This window comes from Peromyscus californicus, unplaced genomic scaffold (assembly GCF_007827085.1).
Source record: "Peromyscus californicus insignis strain IS unplaced genomic scaffold, ASM782708v3 Scaffold_8__1_contigs__length_139910024, whole genome shotgun sequence".
In the NCBI taxonomy this organism is placed as follows: domain Eukaryota; kingdom Metazoa; phylum Chordata; class Mammalia; order Rodentia; family Cricetidae; genus Peromyscus; species Peromyscus californicus.
In genome coordinates, this window is record NW_026294606.1 from 40,383,670 (window position 1) to 40,405,046 (window position 21,377).

The 21,377-nt window shown below is 43.8% G+C and overlaps 1 protein-coding gene and 1 non-coding gene across 4 annotated transcripts in view; both read left to right on the plus strand.

The window, feature by feature from the left end:
- Window positions 1-6,407: 6,407 nt before the first annotated feature.
- LOC128103069 (butyrophilin subfamily 1 member A1-like) overlaps window positions 6,408-21,377 on the plus strand; it is an 18,809-nt gene continuing 3,839 nt past the window's right edge. For 2 of the 3 annotated variants that reach the window (XM_052727154.1, XM_052727156.1), the window contains exons 1-5: window positions 6,408-6,540; window positions 10,103-10,231; window positions 10,453-10,800; window positions 12,526-12,807; window positions 21,323-21,377. The exon at window positions 21,323-21,377 is cut by the window's right edge and continues 80 nt beyond it. In XM_052727154.1, coding sequence (XP_052583114.1) covers window positions 10,126-10,231; window positions 10,453-10,800; window positions 12,526-12,807; window positions 21,323-21,377 — 791 coding nt within the window. In that variant the 5' untranslated portion in view covers window positions 6,408-6,540; window positions 10,103-10,125. Of the gene's footprint in view, window positions 6,541-9,959; window positions 10,018-10,102; window positions 10,232-10,452; window positions 10,801-12,525; window positions 12,808-21,322 lie in introns of all 3 variants that reach the window. The other variant, XM_052727155.1, reaches the window with a different exon arrangement.
- On the plus strand, window positions 19,775-19,878 carry LOC128104860 (small nucleolar RNA U13). The gene has a single exon (XR_008216154.1). It is a non-coding gene; the product is annotated as a small nucleolar RNA U13 (small nucleolar RNA).

Consider the following 21,377-nt stretch of genomic DNA (forward strand, 5'->3'; position numbering starts at 1 on the left):
CTGGTGAGAGACTCTGCTTGGTTTGGAGTGGGTGAATCCACTTCTAGTCCAGACCTTTATAGTAGGAAGACACACATCTTTGATTTGGATCTTGATGTGAAAAAGACATACACCTTTCATCTGGATCTTGAGGCGGGAAGACACTTATAATCTGGGCCCTACATTCTGCTGGAGGTCTATATAAGGACAGAAGGGAGCTTTGCTCTTTGCCTGCTTGCCCTCCCCTTGCCAGCACACTCATTTCTTCACTAGCACTAGAGTCCACTTCTTTGGGAAGACCAGCCAAGACAGCCAGCCTCGTGGACTGAGCAACAACTGGATTCTTGGACTTCCCATTCACAGCCAGCCATTGTGGGATTGCCAAGACTGCAGCCTGTAGTCAGTGGTCCTCCTCCTTCCTAACGCTCTGAGACCCTTTAGTAAAGTACCTCATGTGGCAACTGAAGGGGTGTAGAGCAGCAGCTACCGCGCTAGATACTTCGGTGGCTAGATACTGCGGTGGCGGAAGAATCACGAGCCATAGTTACCCTTTTGAGCTTTATTAGGAGAAGGAGAGAGAGAGAAAGAGAGAAAGAGAGGGAAGAGGGAGGAGGGAGAGAAGAGAGAGGGAGGGGGAGGGAGGGAAAGAGAGAGGGAAGAGGGAGGGAGGGAAAGAGGAGAGAGGGAGGGGGAGGGAGGGAGAGAGAGGGAGGGAGGGAGGGAGAGAGAGAGAGAGAGAGAGAGAGAGAGAGAGAGAGAGAGAGAGAGAGAGAGAGAGAGAGAGAGGGAGAGAGAGAGAGGCGCCATGGAGAAGTGCTGCTGTCTGCCTAGGTCTTCATGGCTTGCTCAGCTTGGTTTCTACTATATCCCTGGACAGTCAGCCCACAATGGCCTGGGCCCCTCCACGACAATCATTAACCAAGAAAATGTCCCACCGTCGTTGTAAGAAACCGCAGTTTAACTTAAATTCAAAGACCAAACGGACTGAGTCTCAGTCAACAGCAGCGGACTCCCAGCCAAGGGAAGGCATTCTTTCGGAGCTGGTTCCCAGGTCCCAGCTGATGGCGCCCTGATGCAGAGCTCCAGCTGAGCTATCTCCGGAGAGGAGAGGCCTGGTCCGGAGGACTCCCGATCCGGAGGACTCCCGATCCGGAGGACTCCCGATCCGGAGAAGGCGCTGCTGAAGTTGAGTTGTGTAACATTAACCACGGGAGACTGTTGCCGGCCCGATGTCGTGCCCGAGCTGTGCGTTATAAATGGGTGTCAGGAGGCGAGTGAAGAAAGGACAGCCGGGCTGCGCGTGTGTGTCTGTGTGTGTGTCAGGGTGGGGAGGGGCCGAGGGCGGCTGGCTGCCTATCTGTGGGTCGGGGGTGGTCAGCCAGCAACAGAAGACTCGCGTGGGAGGCGGCGGGGAACACGCTGTGCGAACCTGCGGAGCCCCCGGGAAGACAGCGGGGTGCAGACACCTGTCAGCTCTAAGTTCTTCGGATCTGGTCATCACTGAAAGGAGCAAAAAGAGCTGAAGGCCTCCGCGTCAACTAGACTGTATCTGAAAAGGTTTGAAAGAGCTGTCTTAAGCAAGTCAACATCTGTTGCTGTTATAGTAAATGTTTATAGATACAACCCACATAAATAACAATTCTTTGGGGGTCTTCAGTTCCTTTCAAGAGTACAAAGTTTATGAGATAAAAACATATGCTCAAGCCAGGTGTGGTGGTACACGCCTTTAATCCCAGCACCATCGAGGCAGAGGCAGATAGATCTCTAAGTTCAATGCTAGCCTGGTCTAAAGAGCAGGTTCCAGGACATCCAGGGCTAGGTGGAGAAACCCTAAGAAACAAACAAAAAAGTTTTAAAAAATGAATACAAAGAAAGAAAATTTATGCTTGAATACAACCACCATGTATAACCAGGTCTATGCTGGAAGAGAAAGGCGAGGCATGATTGTTTTTACTGCCATGTTGGGGACTGAACCCATGGTCTTGGATGTTCTAGGCTACCCTACCCCTGAAGATACATTCTTATCCACAAAGTGAAGATTACATTTTATTTTATTTTTATAAAAACAGGTACTTGGAATTGATTGACTGTTTTGAAAAATCAAGTTATAAATTTTATTACAAATTAAAAATGAAGTACTTAAAATATCTCAACTTCACCAGACATGAAACAATTTTAAAGCCTTTAAATGTATTTGAGAAAAAGTTGGCTTTTTTCAAAACAAGCAAACAAACAAATATGTTTGTCATTACTGAAAAGGAGACATCTTTAGGTAAGAATAACAAAAACACTCGTGTGGAATAAACAATGTGGATAGTTCTAATGTATCAGATAAAACAAAAAAAGCAAGCACTTAAGGTCTTCAACTCCAGTCTCCATTTATTTCTTGTTGTTGGAATTTTATATTCATTTCTTCTTGTTGGATGACTCTAGTCATATCACAATACCTCTTACAGCTGCTGCCCTTGATTCTCACCACAGATCCCAGGCAAGAGGCTCATGGTAAACTGTTAGTTTAGCTACCCAGATGATATCCACAGGGCAAGTGAGATATCCAGTGAAAGTGAGAAAAACACATGTGAGAAATTTCCAGTGTGTCAGAGATGGTAGAGGAAGACAAAACATACCATTGTTTAGTCACCTCTTGACATTTTTTATCCCAATGCTGAAGTTCACACTAGATGCTGTGGGAAACAGAGCATATCACAGGGTGGCTTGAGAGCCAGGGGAATCCACAAATCGAGGTCACAGATAAAACTGGAACCACAAGCTGGGAGGAGCCACAGCTGTGTTTATTATACAAACATTTACTATAATAGAAATCGAAGTCAATATCATCGGTAAGTAATACAAAAGCACATATTCCAGTGGGTAGGATGCTGTCATCACTTAACATTCAGAAAACTCTGAGCCTACATGTATCGCGCAGGGAAAGTGAGGTAGAGTAGTAAAGTGAAGTAAAGTAAAGCCACCTTAACAGTTGTGGGGCTTCTAGACCTTTTGGCCCACTTTTACACAGTCTACTGTACTCAGCATTCCTCCTGCGCTGGAACTGAGATGAAGAAGCTCCAGTAAGACAAGCCCATGGGGAGCTAGCTTGGCTCAGCTGCCCCTGGAATAAATAAGGCTCTGGGCAGGCCTGGGATGATGGCTGGAGCTTTAGCATCCCAGTGTGCAGATGAGTGGCAATCCTGACCATCTTGCAGTTCATGTTAGGGGGCTAGAAAGGACTGAAGGTGTCCTAACTCTTGCATAAAGTAGTGTTTGGGATTCAAGGCAATTTAATTAATTGTTGGAATAATAAGCTGAAAAAATTTTTTAAGTACACTTATCAAGTAAGTCAAGACCCCAACCATTTGTGTAAAAGGTCCAAGAATGAAAGTTGGGGAGCAAGCCACAGGAATACCTGGAGGACGAATGTTCCAAGTAGAGAGAATGAGGGAAGCATGAGTGGGTGTGAAAACAAAGAGGCTGGCATGCCTGGAAACTGGAAGTAACTGGAAGGAGAGGGAACCTAGTGAGTTATTTGGTCACTGTCAGGTCCAAAGGAAACTCCAATTCCCCGAACCCCAAAGGCAGTCCAAATATCCAGAAATGAGCTCAACCTGGATATAGGAGCATTTCTGTTGGCTAGATAAAAGCCAGCATTCCTCAGGAACTGGTGAAACGGGTTCCCATCTGCCAAAAGGAATCATTTCCCTTACCTTCTGCATGCTGGCTGCCAAGCTACATTTCAAAGCCCCCACAGCAGTCTCCTGGCCCTTCCCTCCCCCCAGTTACTCACCCTTCTTATATATAACCTTGCTTCTCTCACCATATCTCTCTCTCCTCTGTCTCCTGCTAGTCTCCCCTCCTCTCACAGACAGCCCTGGCCATGTTCTGTCTGCTGGCCCTGTTCAGTCTACTTCCTTCTTTCTGGACTCTCCCAGATGCCTCTGGCTGCTCTCCCTCTTGTAGCTATAATAAAAGTCCTTCCTTTTTCCGCACCGTGGAGAGGTCATGTTGGCAGCTTCTTTCCTGACTTATGTGCGGCCATAAAGACCAGCCTCCAACAACAGCTCAGGAGCTGAAGAGGAGGCAAATCATCCTTCAGTTGACTTTTTCATCTGAGGGAGTAAAATTTAATTCTCTGGGGCCAGTGATCAGGGCAAAACTTTAATTCTCTGGGGCTGACAAACAAAAGAGAAAACACACACACACACACACACACACACACACACACACACACACACATCTTCAATGTGTCAGGGGCTATCTTCTTTATTTCTTTTCTTCCCTCTTTTCTGGTTCTGTATTACTTTATTTTTTTCCCTTACAGCTTATATACCCCAGCAAAATCTTTCAAGCAGTATAAAAATTACAATGCGGTTGCATTCTATTTTTCAACTGAATGAATTACAATGAATACAAGTAAAAAACACCATTTCCCTTACACGACTAAACATTTTACCCATTATAGATGAAAAACTGTTTTTTCCCAAGGACCCACATACATTCATACCCAAGCAACTTGTTATAGATTAACAAAGTGTAAGCAAGCAAGATATTTTTCTCAGCCAGTTCTTTTACTGGAAGGCTGCATTTTATGGTTACAGAGAAAGGATCAATCATTTTATTATTTATCTCAAAAGGTAATCTTATAAAAAAAACTTAAAAGAATCACAAATCTAAACTTTTATATATGAAAAACAATTAGTCATTTGCACTTTAAATCTCCAGGGTACATACCTACTCATCAACAGTTTTATTATTATTATTATTATTATTATTATTATTACAGATTATCAGGAAGCTGAGGGCAAAAATGGGTACAAGGAATTAATCATCACTTTTGATCATGGACCTATTCTAGCAGGAAAGATGAATCAGCCAGCAATAGCCAGGCTGCCACTGTTGTTTTTGTTTTTGTTTTTTCCCTGACCTCATGTGTGCCTTTATAAACTTTAAATTGTTCCCCAAGATTTTATATAACAAAGCCATTAACAAAAACATCTTAGCCCAACTTTACTGGCAATCTACGTGTCTAAATTCTTTCTAAGGGTGGTGATTGAATCATTAATCTGCTCCAGCAGCAATGCTTGAAAAAAGTCAGTCACTATTAGTGTAAGTAACAACAGTAACACTGCCCAGTGAGGGGCTAGAAGCGGAGAGTTTTCATACAGTTCATAGATGATGAGGGACGTGATGACCGTGACCATGAAGGCAACAGTCAGAGCTAAGCTCAGTAACAACGTGAGGTCCTCAGGACACCAGTCCTCAGGGCTTTGCCTTTCCAAGGCTCACCTACTGTGTTTGTGCCAGGTCATACTCCTGAGTTCCAAAGCTGCTTGCGGTTCCTCTTGAGTGGCCCCAGAAACTATTTTGTGTTGGGCAGTCATCTCGGTACCCACTAGCCATTTGTCTCTGACTCAGTGTCCCTGGGATATAAATTTCCAGCAGCCCTGACTCCTTGACCCTCCCTCAGAAATGTGCAGCTATGGTCATCTGCTTGTTATGATGTGACGAACTGCTAATTTTGGCTTTTGTAACCTGCTTATGCAGACATTCCAGGACTATTTTGAGGTTGCCTTGACTGCCTAATCTTGGCAGAGCAGAATAGGCTTCTGCAGCTTGCTTTTTGCAGATATTCAAGGACTCCTTATGGTTTTCACCTTTAAAAACCATCTGCCTTGGCACAGCATGTCTCTAGTTTGGCTCAGAGAATGCAGCCCTGAGCAACTTCAATAGATTTGGCTAATTATAATGTGACTTAAGTCTGTGGTTTCAAACTCTGTAACAGCCTTGAAATTCATCATGCAATACTTGGCTTCACCAGTGACATGAAAGCCAAGGAGTGGCGGTTGTTGACTTGGGTTTGTAGAAATTAATTCAGAGAGCTGGGCGTGGTGGTAGGAGTCTAAGGAATTGCAAATTCCATTCCAATTCCTAGACTACAAAGCAAGTTCAAATAAAGAAATGTAAATATCTATTTTCCAATAGTCTTAGGCTGTCCCTGTGAAAGCGTCATTTGACCCCGTCAAAGGATTGCGACCCACAGGATGAGAAACTCTTCCCCTGAGCAGGGCTTGCATTTCCTCTTCTCTGCCTCTGTCCAGCCTGCTACCTTTCTTCGGTCTCAGCTCGGCACCCTCTCCCCACTTCTACACACACCCTGCAACAGGCCCGGACACCGAGAGGCGTTCCGCACGTGTCGTTTGGTCACTGACTTCTCACGTTGAGAGAGAGAGAGAGAGAGTCTTTTGCAGAGGAATGTTCTTAGACTTGTGTTGGCAGTTCTTCCGAGATGAACTGTAAGTTTGGCCTGAGAGAGACACCTACTGGCTTCTTCCCGTAAGGAACCGCACCCGAGCTGCAGCCAATCAGAGGCAGTCTTTCGAAGCGGTTCAGCCAATGGCGCGGCAGAGTCGGAGCGCCCGCGGCGCTGGCTCCGGAAGCAGGAAGCACGTGAGGCAGCGGGCTGCAGGATCTCACCGCGTGTGTCTGTCGCATTCCTAACCAGGGAAGAATGTTGAGCCTGATGTCCCCGTGTCGGAGCTGTGCGTTATAAATGGGTGGCAGGAGGTGAGTGAGGAAGTGACAGCTGAGCTGCGGGGGTGAGGGACCTGCCTGGACACGGGACGCTCAGCCGAGGAGCGGACCTGAGGAGCTCCGAAAGCATAGCCGGGTGCAGAGATCTGTCAGCTGTACATTCCAAGGATCTGGTCAAAACCGAAAGGAGCAAAAAGAGCTGACATTTCTCCGAATCATCTGCTATAAAGTATCCTAACGGGTTCTAAAAAAGCTGTCTTAAGTCAACATCTGTTGTAAAATATTTTTAAGATCATTTATTACATTCTAATTTATTGGGGGGTGGGGGGGTGGATGTCAGAGGATCTGTAGAGCTGCCGTTGCCCAAGAATGGACATCTGTATGTAAAGGCCCACAGGTACTAAACTTGACACCTTTCCTGAAGACCCTTGCTGTATTTTTATTTTTTAAAGTGTAAATTGCTTTGACAAGTTGCTCCTAAACAATTAATCCCTTGTCCCCCCTTTTTTGTTTGTGTGTTTAATTGTTTTGTTTTTCGAGACAAGGTTTCTCTGTGCAGCCCTGGCTGTCCTAGAATTCACTTTGTGGACCTGGTGGACCTTAAACACAGAGGTCCGCCTGCCTCTACCTCTGCTTCCCAGTGCTGAGGATTAAAGGCGTGGGCCACAACACCAGGCTGTGTGTTTGACTTTTGAGTAATACATTAGCTTGCTCAATTATGGCTTGTCTTTGGGAATTTAGGAAATGCCATGAGAGACATAAACTTGGTTTTGTTTGTTTTGAAACAGGATCTCTCTGGAGCCCTGGCTGGCTTGTAGCTTTCTGTGTAGACCAGGGTGTCCTTGGACTCAGAGATCCTCCTGCCTCTGCCTCTTCCTGTCCAGTGCAGAGATCTGCTAAGGCTTGACCTACTACCCTTGGAAGAGACATGAACTCTTTAAAGTTGACAAAAAGAGATGAAAAGTTTTAGAAACATAAGAAGGACCATTGTCTGTTTTAATCTGTTTTAAGATCCTCATAATAGAGAAAGCAGTAAATAAGTGTCGGCACACACTTCGAACAGACTCATGCATTTGAGCAGTATCAAGAATAAAGCCTGAAAAGTTAACAACACAAACAGATTTTATTAACTTTTTACGTACATTCACCAATATATGAGAATATATGTGAACTGGAGTTAGAGTTGTGAATTGCCATCATGTGGGTGCTGGGAACTGAACCCTGCTCAACTGGGCTCCTTTGGAAGAAATGCCAGTGCTCTTTACCACTGAACCATCTCTCCAGCTCATGTCGTCAAATTTTAAATGACCAAAGGAGATTTAGTTTTTTTGAGACTATGTCTGTGGTAGTTTTGTTTTTGTAAAGCTTTAGTAGTTAGTACTTATAACTCTTATCGAGAATAGATTAATAACCTAAGAGAAGTCCACCGATTTGAGTAGAGGTTCAATGTCAGTGTGTTAAACTTCGGACTTTGAAACTTACTGTCATATATATGTCGTCTCTAAGTCTTATCTTTCAAATACCTTCAATCATTTACTCAGACCCTCACAACTTGCATGAACTTTCTCCCTTTCCTTTCCATCTGGAAACATCCAGCTATTTCAACCTTTATGCACAGACCCCTTCATTACTAAAACTCTTTGCATCTTTATATCCATTAAACATTTTCTTTTTTTATTTGCTGTTTTTCCTTAATACCAGGAGACATAGGTGCTTGATTATTGAGAGCAGTCATTAAAAAGGCAAATCTTTTCATTACTATCCCTTTAAAGGTGCAGGAAGGAGGCAATTTTTAGGTCATAAATAATAGCTTGGCAGCTTTGAGTTTGTTTTCCCATCAAAAGCTGTTTGTGTTTACTTATCCCAGTAGGAAGCCTGTTAGCTCTAGGAAAAGGCAAGGCCCGATTTTCACATAGAAACACTCAAAGGCCTAGTCAGAATTATATCCTCATAAGTCAATTAAAGAAATTAGGTGGTAGCAATCTCTTTACCATCTGCCTTCTTATAGCTTCTTGTAGAAGATTCACAAAGTCCATAAAGGTGTTCTTGTAAGTTTTTGGCTGTCAGTGGTAGAAGACCCCAAGTTGTCTTAAGGTAAAAGATATTTATTCATTTACTTACGTGCTTATTTTAAGCCCTTTGTCAGAGCCTGTGAACCTGTTGAGAGGCTCCACTGATCTGTTTATTAACCAGTTGAGGACTGGAGAGTAAGTGAGCCTCACTTTTGGAGTTTTCTTATTTAACAGACTCAGTGAATGGAACTTTTCTTTGAAGTTCTCAAATGTGAATCATCAGGGAGCATTGTGTCTACCAGTATATCCAAATGTACTGCAAAGACAGAATGTTTTTTAAGGTGGAAGCAGACGTTTTAACTGTGAATGGACTGGTCAGGCATCCTTGGGGGAGGAGCTGATGGAGACCTGCATGCTGCTGTAGCAGGAGCTGGCAGAGCCCCTGAATTGTGTGATAAAAATAGGGCGTGGGAGAGGGAGGCCCCATAACAGTTGTGCATACATGGTGTGCCCAAAGATGAACATTTACAAGCTTGTGTTGATGTTACTTTTAACTTCTTTAAGTAAAGTTCTTAACCGTTGTGCATGCGTATGAGCATAAAAATCCATTCTCTTCTTGAGGGATGGAGTTTTTTAAGTCTGACAAGTTTTCCTCACCTAATTTAGTGTTGTTCTGTTTGAAGAGAAATAGGATAGTTGATTTGTCCATAATTGTTGTGTAGCATGTACTAATCCAACCTTGAACTTGTTGAGCCAGCCCATCACAGGGGACCTGCTGGTGGAGACAAAAGCCCACATGGCCTGAGTTTTAAGCTGCCAGGCTTTTGTCTCAGAACTGGAGGGTGAGAAAGAAGCTAACCATCTTAGAAGTTTGACACCTTTATTGCCTAGCCATGGGAGTCTGCCTGACTCCAACTCTCTCACCAGTACCATGGGGCAAGAAACAGAACAGCCACAAGTTCCAGGACGGCCTGCCGTACAGCATGGCAAGTTCCAGGCCAGCCTGCTGTACAGCATGGCAAGTTCCAGGCCAGCCTGCTATACAGTATAGCAAGTTCCAGGCCAGTCATGGCCACCCATCTTCTCAAAAGCAAGGCCCCAGACAACTCTAAATGTTTATCTGTATGTACCGGATTGGAAATGGAGGTTTTTCTCTTCTGTTCATTTCTTAGGCTGAGTTAATTTCTTTCTTTTTATTTTGTTTTGTTCTGCTTATATATTTACTTATTTGGGAGTTTGGTGTTTTGACATAGAATCTCACTTTGTAGTCCTGGATGGTTTGGAACTCACTATATAGACCAGGCTGGCCTCAAACTCAGAGATCTGCCTGCCTCTGCCTGGTTAATGCTGGGATTAAAGGTGTACACCACGATGCTTGGCTATTTTTCTTTAATTTATGTAAATGAATGTTTGCCTTCATGTGTGTCTGTGTACCCCAAGCACCCACAGAGGCCAGAAGGAGATGTTGGAGCCCCTGAGATTGGAGTTACAGATAGTGGTGAGCCACCATGTAATTGCTAGCAATTAAACCTAGAGGACTGTGGGGACTTAAGTACCTCCTGACCATTTCATTCACCCCCTAGGCTGAAGCTCCTGGCAGATTCCTATGGGTACCTTGCTGCTCAGAAAGATGTGGGTGGCAGTTCTCCCAAACCCCCGCCTTGGGTGTCTCTTCACCCTCATGGTCCTGCAGCTGCCCAAGCTGAATACAGGTAAATCTCTCTCCTCTCCTCCTACCCCATCCTGGCTGCTGGATGGAGCTGTTTCTACCAGTGCAAAGGGCTGCAGCGCTCCTTCCTACCCATCCTCCCTGGGATCCAGCGGGTCCATGGGAAGAGAATAAGAGGAGTTTGGAAGGGATTGCTTTGGGTTTCCTGTCGATCAGGTCTATCCTATCTCCATACCCTTCCTGATCCTGCTTGGTTCTTTGCAGGTCACTTTGAAGTCCTCGGACCCTTGGAGCCCATCCTTGCCTTAGTAGGTGAAGACTCAGAGCTGCCCTGTCACCTCTCACCCAGTGTGAGTGCTGAGCAGATGGAGCTGCGCTGGTTCCGGAACACATTCTCGCCTGCAGTGTTGGTCCACCATGAAGGCCAAGAGCTGAAGGAAGAGCAGACGCCTGAGTATCGAGGGCGGGTGACACTAGTGCAGGACAACATCACTATGGGGCATGTTGCTCTGAAGATACACCAGGTCAGGACCTCTGATGAAGGGGTGTATGGGTGCTCCTTTAGGGATAAACAAGCTCATGGAGAAGCCTTCGTCTCTCTGAAAGTAGCTGGTGAGTAGACAGGTTTTGACTTCAGTGACGCAATGATGTGGATGTCTATGGCTTTAAAGTGTGAGCCTAACAATTATAAGCCTTGCAAGTGAGAAAAAAAAAATCTGATGCTGTAGTTTCTGCCCTTTAACTCCTGATTCTCTTGACTCCACCTCAGAAGTTCTGGGCTAACAGACGTGTGCCACCACATCTGGCTTCAAACATGCTTCTGTTTAAAAAAAAAAACCATCCTGGTGAAATCTAGTTCTCAGCCCATGACAGTGAACCCTCTGCACCATCAGCTTATGCGGTCCACAGGCTTTCATATATGTAGAGAAAAAGCACGATCTTGGCTATTCCATCTAAAAGTGTAGCCTGGGCATGGTGGCACATACCTTTAATCTCAGCACTTGGGAGGCAGAGGCAGGCGGATCTCTGTGAGTTTGAGGCCAGCCTGGTCTACAGAGATTCCCGGACAGCTAGGGCTATTATACAGAGAAACTCTGTCTCAAGAAAACAAAAATAAATAAATTAAATAAATAAGCAAATAAACAAATGTCTAGAGACATTTATTATTAAATTATTAGAGGCATTATTAAAACTACAGTGGCTCATTTATAAGTTCAACATCCAATTTAAAAAATACTAAAACCTCTTGACATTTTGACATGAAATATACATTCTCACATAGATTCATAGGTTTGGGCAACTGTGATTCTTTGGGGTCAGACTATAAAATGCTTCTATGCCCTGTAGAGCTATAAGGGAAGAATCTAGCAGAAGAGGAAAACAGGAGGCGTCTCAGTAGTCATTTGAATGTGAGGTACAAGCTGAGGTTGTAGTCCTTAAAGAGATCCCTGACAGCATCACAGCATAGAAACACTGTCTCCATGGAAACAGTCTTCTCTGTCTAGTCCTGCCTGCCCATTGGGAGCCAACTGTGCTCTGCTCCTTTCCTAGACTTCTCTTCCAAGAAGAGGGCTCCACTGCCACTGCTGGAGCTTCCAGACCACAGCTGTATCTTGCCCACCTCTAGGCCACCAGTCTTGCAATTTTTTCATTTTAAAAGAGCACTCTTTTCTTTTTTTCCTTTCTTCCTTCCTTTCTTCCTTCCTTTCTTCCTTTCTTCCTTCCTTTCTTCCTTCCTTTCTTCCTTCCTTTCTTCCTTCCTTTCTTCCTTCCTTTCTTCCTTCCTTTCTTCCTTCCTTTCTTCCTTCCTTTCTTCCTTCCTTTCTTCCTTCCTTCCTTCCTTCCTTCCTTCCTTTCTTCCTTCCTTTCTTCCTTCCTCTCTTCCTTCCTCTCTTCCTTCCTTCCTTCCTTCCTCTCTTCCTTCCTTCCTTCCTCTCTTCCTTCCTTCCTTCCTCTCTTCCTTCCTTCCTCCCTTCCTTCCTCCCTTCCTTCCTCCCTCCCTCCCTCCCTCCCTCCCTTCCTCCCTTCCTCCCTTCCTCCCTTCCTCCCTTCCTTCCTTCATTTGTTTTATAGCCTTAGGCTGACTCAGAACTCACCATCTCCCTTATGAAGGTTTCCAGTGTTGGGATTACAGGCCTATAATTTCAGATGCCATCTTTCTGAAGAGGTCTGTCATGTGTCATTTCATTGATCCCTAGTCATCTTTGGAGTGAAGTGTTGAGGATTTCTGGTCCTCTTGTCCCTGAGTTTCTGTGTCTCCCTATAAATACTACAGTTCTATGATATAAGCCCCCAAAGAATAACCACCACCAATTAAGGCCAGTTTCTCTCTAACAGCTATGGGTTCTGACCCTCACATTAGTATGAAAATTCAAGAGAATGGAGAGATGGAGCTGGAGTGCACCTCCTCGGGATGGTACCCAGAGCCTCAGGTGCGGTGGACAACTGCCAACAGAAAGAAGTTACAATCCATTTCAGAGTCCAGGAATCGTGATGAGGAAGGCCTGTTCACTGTGGCAGCCTCAGTGATCATCACAGACAGCTCCATAAAGAGTGTGTCCTGCTGCATCCAGAATCTCCTCCTTGGCCAGGAGAAGGAAGTAGAGATCTCTGCACCAGGTCAGTGGAACTAGTGCTGGGTTCTCATGTTGACAGACACTCAGGGCAATGTAATAATCCTACCACTTGGTAGTCAGAGACAGGCAGATCCCTGTGAGTTCAAGACCAGTCTGGTCTCCATTGCAAGTTGTAGGCCAGTCATGGTTGCATAGGGAGATTCTCTCCCTCTCAAGGAAAAAAAGTTGTGTGTGTGTGTGTGTGTGTGTGTGTGTGTGTATTTGCACATGTGTGTATGCATGCATGCCACATTGTGTGTGAGGTCAGAGGACAACTTATGGGAGCTGGCTTCCTTTTTCTGTGTTGTTCCCAGGGATTGAACTCAGTTTATCAGGCTCAGCATCAAGCACCTTTACCCACTGAACCATCCCACCAGCCCAAGATTCTGGCTTTCTGTGCTTAGGAAATACCGTTGACAGAGAGATCCCTTGGATCCTGTATCTGTAGATTCAACCAATGGGGTAGAGAGCATTCAGCAGAAAATATGGACCTGTACTGAATATTCACAGCCTTGGTTCTTGCTGGTCCTGAAACAGGGTAGCACAACAGCTGTTTTCATAGCATTTCCCTTATGTTGGGATTTTAAATTAATCCAGAGATGATTTGAAACATAAAGGAGGATAGGCATGGGTTACTGGAAGATGTGCATCTTCAGATTTTGATATTCAAGGGGATCCTGGAGCCATCCCCCACTGACACCAAAGGACACCTGCATCTTCACTAGTAAACTTTGTTGGTGGCTATCATCCATTTTTGATGCAGAGACTTTCTTTTTTTTTTTTTTTTTAAGATTAGCAGTGTTTTATTTAGACTTGTCAAGTGACCCTAGACAGACTGCCCAGGCACCTTCCTTCCTACATTGTATGCTGGTTCTTCTACTGGCAATCAGGATTACTTCCAGAACAATGAAGTGTTTGTAAACATCACAGCTACTGACATTGGACGTTCACCTGCAGCCACCAATGTGCTTTTTACTGGCAACTGTCCTCTTGGTGGCTTGTTTACATCACTTTCCATGACAAGTTTTTGGAAAACATTTGTTCAAGCATCTTCAAGATACAGGTTTTGTTGCACCATTCCATAGAACTTCATCACTGAAGGAAGTCAGGACAGGAACTCAAGCAGGACAGAAACCAATGCGGAGGCCAGGGAGGCCTGCTTCGAGACTTTCTTGAAGTAGCCAGAAATTTTACATTTACTAATTTCACATTTAGCCATCAGCTCTCACTGTCTTAGAACTTTGTCCTAGTTCTCAGGACTTCCAGAGCCCAGTCATTGCATGCATTCCTGGATTCTGCCTCTGGTCTAGGCAACAGCATCTCCTATCTGATCATCTGTGGGCTTGGACCTCTCCGTCTTTGCTTCTTAGTTATCTCTTATTCCTTGGTTTCTCCTTCTACCCTTGGAATCTTCATTCACCTTCTTTCATAGAGTAGAAATCACTTCTTGTTCTTTCTTTTTTTTTTCTTTTCTCACTGCTCGGTCTGAACATAATGCCTTGTGCATGTTAGGCAAGTGCTTATCCACTAATGTACACCCCAGAACCCTGCTATCTGTTTTTCTTGATACAGAGTCTCACGTAGGCCAGGCTGTAGCCAATGAGGGCCTTGTATGTCTGATCTTCCTGCCTCCATCTCCCACGTGCTGGATTCCAGGTGATCTTCATGCCTGGAATATGTAGTGCTGGGAATCTAACCCAGGGCTTCATGTGTGGTATCCTAGAAGTCCTATCAACCGAGCTCAGCCTCCCCTGCTATTCATTGTTTAAATTTAATTATTTGCTAGTTTATGCCAATGAGCTGTAGCACTAGCCCTTGGCTATTTAATTTCTACTAAGAAAACAGTCCTTCACTATTATCCTGCAAGCTTTCAGATGAAGCTCAATGCTCACTAACTAGTGCTTTCTGTGAAATGCCCCAGAAAGATTTGTTTCCCAATTCAGTTACATCTTGTTCCTCATCTTACTTGGTACATCTGACCCTTGTGAGGGTCCCTTCTGCTAGAAACTGTTCAAATTATCTCCCTCTGCCCCCCTTTTTATTTTTAAATTTTATCCTGGTGTGATTGGACACCAGACAGCCCGGGAATTGAACCCGGTTCCTCCGGAACATCAGTCAGTGCTCTTAACCACTGAGCTGTCTCTTTCCTCAAAACTGTCCAAATTATCTAAAACTTCCAATTCTTAAATTTCTTTGCACACATTTTCTCCATAGCTTTTTTTTGCAATTTTTAAAAATTAAAATATAATTATATCATTTTTTTTGTTTTGTTTCAGATAGGTTTTATTTATTTACTTATTTATCTATTTTTGTACATTGCTGGTAAAGGTTTATGACAATAATTACATCATTTACAATAGGTACAACATTAGTTCTTCTCTTCAAACCTCTTGGCCTTTATTGCTTTTGTATTAGAATACCTTTACCTTGTTGTATAATTTTAGAATAACATTTTAAATTTGAACTAGGCCTGATGGACATGCCTATAATACCAGCACTTAGAAGGTGTAGGCAGGAAGATAAAGAGTTTGAGGCCAGCCTGGGCTATGTAAGACCCTCAAAACGTTTTAGGTTTGTATTCATGGAACTAACTGCATCACCCCATGTTAGATGATCAGTGGGAAGAACAGACACCATAGCTTATTCCTCTCCACAGGGGAGTCTCGCTGCATCAAGTTGGCTGTAGGTTTTTTTTAGCTACATCAGGTTGTTGAAGTGAACTCTCCACCTCCAGTCTTTCTAGGGTGGTTTTTTTTTTGTTTGGTTAGTTGGTTCTTTTTTTTTTTAGTTTTGGTTTGGTTTTTATAAGACAGTCTCACTTTATAGCCCTGGCTGTCCTGGAATTCACTATGTAGACCAAGCTGCCCTTAACTCAGAGATTCACCTGCCTCTGCCTCTGGAGTGCTGAGATTAAAGGTGAGCACCACCATACCCAGCCTTTCTGAGTTTTTATAATGTGGGTCTCCTGAATTTAATCAAATGCTTTTTTTCTGCACCACTTGAGAACTTTGTGTGACCTTCAGCATACAAATGTGTGATTATATTGACATAGTTCAAATATAAGATCAGCCTGGAATTTCCGAATATATATACGTGTTGGCTCAATGTTGTAAAATTCTTTCCGTATTTTATTGTCTTTTATTTGGCTAGGAACATTTATGTCTACATTAGTCAGTTATTAGTCTGTAACTCTTTCTGGTGTTAGTTAAAGGAAGAGGCTGGGAATGTGGCAGAGGGGTAGAGTGCACACAATTCCACACTGAAGTGTGGTGATTATATTGTGTACCCCGATATATTATGTACCCTAATAAACTTATCTGGGGATCAGAGGACAGAGCCAGCCACTAGATTAGACATGAAGGTCAGACAGTGGAGGCACACACCTTTAATCCTATCACTCGGGAGGCAGAGATGCATCTGGATCTCTGTGAGTTCAAGGCCACACTGGACACAGAGCCAGGCAGTAGTGGCACACACTTGAGATCTCATGCCTTTGCTTGAGAAGCACACACGCCTTTAATCCCAGGAAGCAAGATGGCAGGGCTCAGGGTTTTTTATTGTAAGACCTTTTAAGGTAAGTGTTACACTGAGGTTTTGAGACCTTGCCTTCTGCACTAGTGGGATGGCTCACTGACAGCCTGACCTCACCTGAGTTCCAAACTCTGGGTCCCACCAGGTGGCAGGAAAGAACTGACTCCAATAAGTTGTTCTGTGGCTTACAAGCATATACATGGCACATGTGTGCATGTACATGCGTACAAAATAAATAAATGTAAAATTGAAAAATTTAAAAAGTAAACCTTATCTCCTTTTTGTGTACAATCTCCCATTTATAATTTAAATCCATTAAAAATTTTTATATACATTTAGAACTGTGCCATATGGTGGGATTTGAGGGGGATCTCCGCAGGTGTCAGACAGGGAACCTTGTTTGTTTTGTTTCATTTTGTTTTGTGGTGTTATTTGTGTTTATTTGTTTTGTTTTGTTTTGAGACAGGGTATCTCTCCATATCCCTGGCTGTCCTGGAACTCACTCTGTAGACCAGGCTAGCCTTGAACTAACAGAGATCTGCCTGCCTCTGCCTCTCAAGTACGCACTACCATGGAGTTAAAAGTATGCACTACCACAGTGGTCGTAGATGGTGTAATTTTGCTTTACATATAAAATGTAAGATTAAGAGGACTTAACTCAGTGATATAATGGATTCCTAGTATGTGCAAGGCCATGAATTTGATATCTAGCACCATAGAAACGAAGCAAAAATAAGAATAAGCATAATTTAGAAAATTCAAATGGAAGAAGCAAACTCCTCCCCGACCCAGACCTCGGTTAGTCTGATTCCTTACTCTTGCAGTTCCAGAAGCCTCATTTTGTCATTTCTGTTTTGTTTAGATAATCTCCTAGAGCCACTGTGGTGGTTTGAAGGGGAATATCTGTCTCCCATTGTTTCCGGCATTTGAGTGATGGGTCCCTAGATGGTGGCACTGTTAGGAGAAGTTTAGGTGGTGCAGCCTTGCTGGAGGAAGTATGTCATCACTGGGGTAGGCTTTGAGAGTAAATCCTCCTACCACTTCCGCTTTGTACTTCCGTGCTGGTGGTTCAAGATGTGAGCTCTCAGTAGCCTGCTCCTGATGCTTCACATGCCTATTCACATGCCTGCTGCTTGCTATCACGCCTCCCCATTGTGATTCCAGAGAGAATTTTATCCCTCTGCAACCATAAGCCAAAGAAATCTTTCTTCTATAAGTTGCCTTGGCGTTGTATTTTGTCATAGCAACAGACAAGTAACTAATACAGCCATCAATCCAAATTTAAAAGTCAAAGTAATATGCCATACATGGGTCACACAAGAGATTATCACACATGTTTTTCTTCCAAGTCTTGTTTACTGGTTGTCTTGGCTAGTTTCGTGTCAGATTAACACAAGCTGGAGTCATTTGGGCAGAGAGAACTCAGTTGAGAAAATGCCCCACGGGTTTGCCCACATGCCAGCCAGGTGGAGGTATTTTCTCAACTGATGATTAATAATAATAATCATCGTAATGATAATAATAAGAATAACTGGGAGCCCAGACCACTATGTGATGCTCCACCTGAGCTGGTGGTCCTGGGTGCAGGCTGAGCATGAGGATTAAGCCAGGAAGTGTCTTTCCTCTATGGTTTCTTAGTCAGCTCCTGCCTTGAGTTCTGGCTCTAACGTCGCCTTGTGATGGACTACAACTATAAGCAAAAGTCAACCCTTTCCTCCTCAGGTTGCTTTTTGTCAAGGTATTTTATCAGAGCAATGGAAGCCCTAACTAAGACGCTGGTTGTTCTGGTAAACTGGCTTCTGGTTTTAGAAGAGCAGTATGCCTTCTGTGCAGGGCAGCCAGCGGTCAGCTGTGCCAGACTTGACTCATTCAGCAGAGATGTACGTCAGGTTCAGGTAGCTGAAAGTGAAGAGCTCTTTCCCTTTCCTGTGTCTCAAGGTGACAGTCATAGATCCAGGGTTATCACACGTATTTCTGACTGAGCAGGTTCGAACCCCGAATGTCAACAGCTCCCAGTGTCAGCAATTTTGAGAATGGCTGACAGAACCTAGGAAAATTATTTACAAGATTTTTTTGTTGGTGTTATGGGGTTTGGGGAGGTGTTGCTTGTTTTTGTTGTTGTTTGTTTGTTTGGTTTGGTTTGGTTTGGTTTTGGCTTTGGTTTTTCGAGACAGGGTTTCCCTGTGAGCCCTGGCTGTCCTGGAACTCACTCCGTAGACCAGGCTAGCTTCAAACTCAGAGATCTGCCTGACTCTGCCTCTCCAGTGCTGGGATTAAAGGCGTGCACCACAGCCCAGCAAGATATTTTGGTTTATGGTAGTAGGACATATCCTAGAAGAGCTATACAAGGCCAGGTGTGTGGAAGTGCACACCCTAGGCATTAATGTGTATTCACCAAGGACCTTTTTTGTTCCTGTGGAGGATGCAAGAAGAGATTTTAAGAGGTTTATGGAAATGGCAGCAGAGATCAAATAGATATTTATTACATTGCATGCATCAGCTCCATCTTTTTTTTTTCTTTCTTATATTTTTGGTTGTGAGCCTAGCCTTTAACGGCTAAGCCATCTCTCCAGCCCTTTTTTTTTCTTTCTAATAATTTATTTATTTTTTTTTATGTGCATTGGTGTTTTGCCTGCATGTATGTCTATGTGAGAGTGTCAGATCTTGGAGTTATAGACAGTTGTGAGCTGTCATGTGGATGCTGGGAATTAAACCCGGGTCCACTGGAAGAACAGCCAGTGCTCTTAACTGCTGAGCCCTCTCTCCAGCCCTCAGCTCCCTCTTCTGGAGACCATCATTGGGGTTTACCTTTGCATTCTGTGAGGGATCTCCTGGTCATCTGCACATACTGTCTGAACATTTTATCTTCTGTCACATTCTAGTCTTCAGTGATTTTTTTTCATTGTTAAATCTATTTTTGCCTTTTGTTTTTGAAATGACTTGTACTGACTTCTGTAGTCTGGGTACCTTCATATACAGAGTGCAGACTACAACTACTTTTCTCTCTGTAGCTTCCAATTTGCATCCTGTGGCCCTTTAAAGTTCTTCTTGACCTGATCCTCTCACTTCTACCTGGGCTGGAGTATTAACTCAGAATAAGCAAGTCATTACTTGTGAGTGTCCAGGTTCCTTTCTGTAATGTGGAATAAAAAGTACCCCTGTGCACCTCCTGCCATCGGTAGCAGCGTCCGTCTGATAGTGAGGATCTTCCAGCTTTTCCTTCTTTTTTTCCCTTGATGTCTAGATATCACATATGTGTTAGGATCTTAGTCAGCTCATATTCAAAATGGACCGTTGATTGACATTGACCCTGTAGACCAACTTGAGGAAGGTTGTCATTTTAACAATATCAGATCTACTGTACACGAGCCTAATACAGGACTGATTTCTCTCAGTTATTTCACTGTGTCAGTGTATAGGTCATAATTTATCAAATCAAGATCTTTTCTGGTTCATAAGTGTGATGAATGTGCATTAACTCCCCTTGCGTGACACATGCATCCCACAAACCTTGTTAGGGTGTCACCATATTATACATCCAGCATGTACTTAGTAGATCCTTGAGAAGAAAAGCTATGTAGATTATAGAATCCTTTGTATTTTCTATGTGAACTGCCATGTCATCGGTAATAGAAGTGTTCCCTCCTTTCTCTTCAGAGTCCAATGGCGTGTTAAACATGAACAGTGATGGCAAACACCCATACCCTCACTCACTTCTTCTTCAAGGGGAAACTGTCCAAACTTTCACCATTAGAATTATTTACCTGAAGGTCTAGGTACTCCTCAAAATGAGAAAGGTCTGTTTGCTGAAGGAATTATTTTTGTCACTTTGAGACTTTCATTTTAATCTAAAACTGTGGGTACTGGGCTAGACAGTACATAGAGGCAACAATTTATTTTTTTGAGACAGGATTTCATTAGGTAGCCTGGCTAGCCTGGGACTTGCTATAGTAGACCAGGCTAACCTCAGACGCACAAGATCTGCCGAACCACACACACACACACACACACACACACACACACACACACACACACACCCTGAAATCTGGGATAAAAGGGATACACTTATAGACCTGGCTATATATAGTCAACCATTTTTACAAAAGTGTTTTTGGAGACTAAAGAGATGCCCCTTGGTGCTCTTGCAGAAGACCCAAGTTCAATTCCCAGCACCCAATTATGGCTCACAACTGTCCCTATCTCCAGATTCAACATCCTCTTCTAGTCTTCGAATGCTCAGGGTGGGGGGCTGTCATTCGGTCTCAAAAGCAGGCTGATTTTCCTGATACTGAGGCCACCAGTTCAGTCATGCTCTGTGATATTCAGAGGTGCTATTTCTCCTCTATACTTAGCAGTTTCATGAGAATTTTGACATCACCCTTAACCAAAAACAAAACAAAGCAAAAATGTCTTTTTCCTTTGAGACAAGATCTCCTGAATCTCATGCTACTTTGGAATTTATGGCAGTCCTGCTTCAACCTTCCAAATGATGGATTATAGGCATATGCCAGCACTCCTAGTTACTTTTAAATTTTGTATTTAATTTTACAGGGTTTCACTTTGTAGCCCAGGATAGCCTCAAACTCACAGCCTGGCCACAGCTGCTGAGTAGTGGGAGTCTTAAGTGTGTATCCCATGCCCATTCAAAATTCCTTTTTAAAAGATCAGATAGTTCTTACCTTAAAGGACTCTTATATGTTGCTTTTTCTGTTTTTCTACTTCCTCCCACCTGGAATCAAAGTATCTCTGAAAATGTGGGGGTGTAATTATAGCCATTGTCACTGACAAAAGAAGGCTTGGCTGGAGCAAGGCATGGTGTACACAGTGAGGGTAGTCCACCATCACCACCCCAGGCCCTGAGGGTCCTAAGCTAGTGACTTCTCATCATGGTGTACACAGTGAGGGTAGTCCACCATCACCACCCCAGGCCCTGAGGGTCCTAAGCTAGTGACTTCTCCAGGGATGTCAGCAAGCATTCCTCTTCTTAGTTGTTACAGGACCATCCTCCTTAATCTGGATTGTCATGGCAGCAGCAGTACTTCT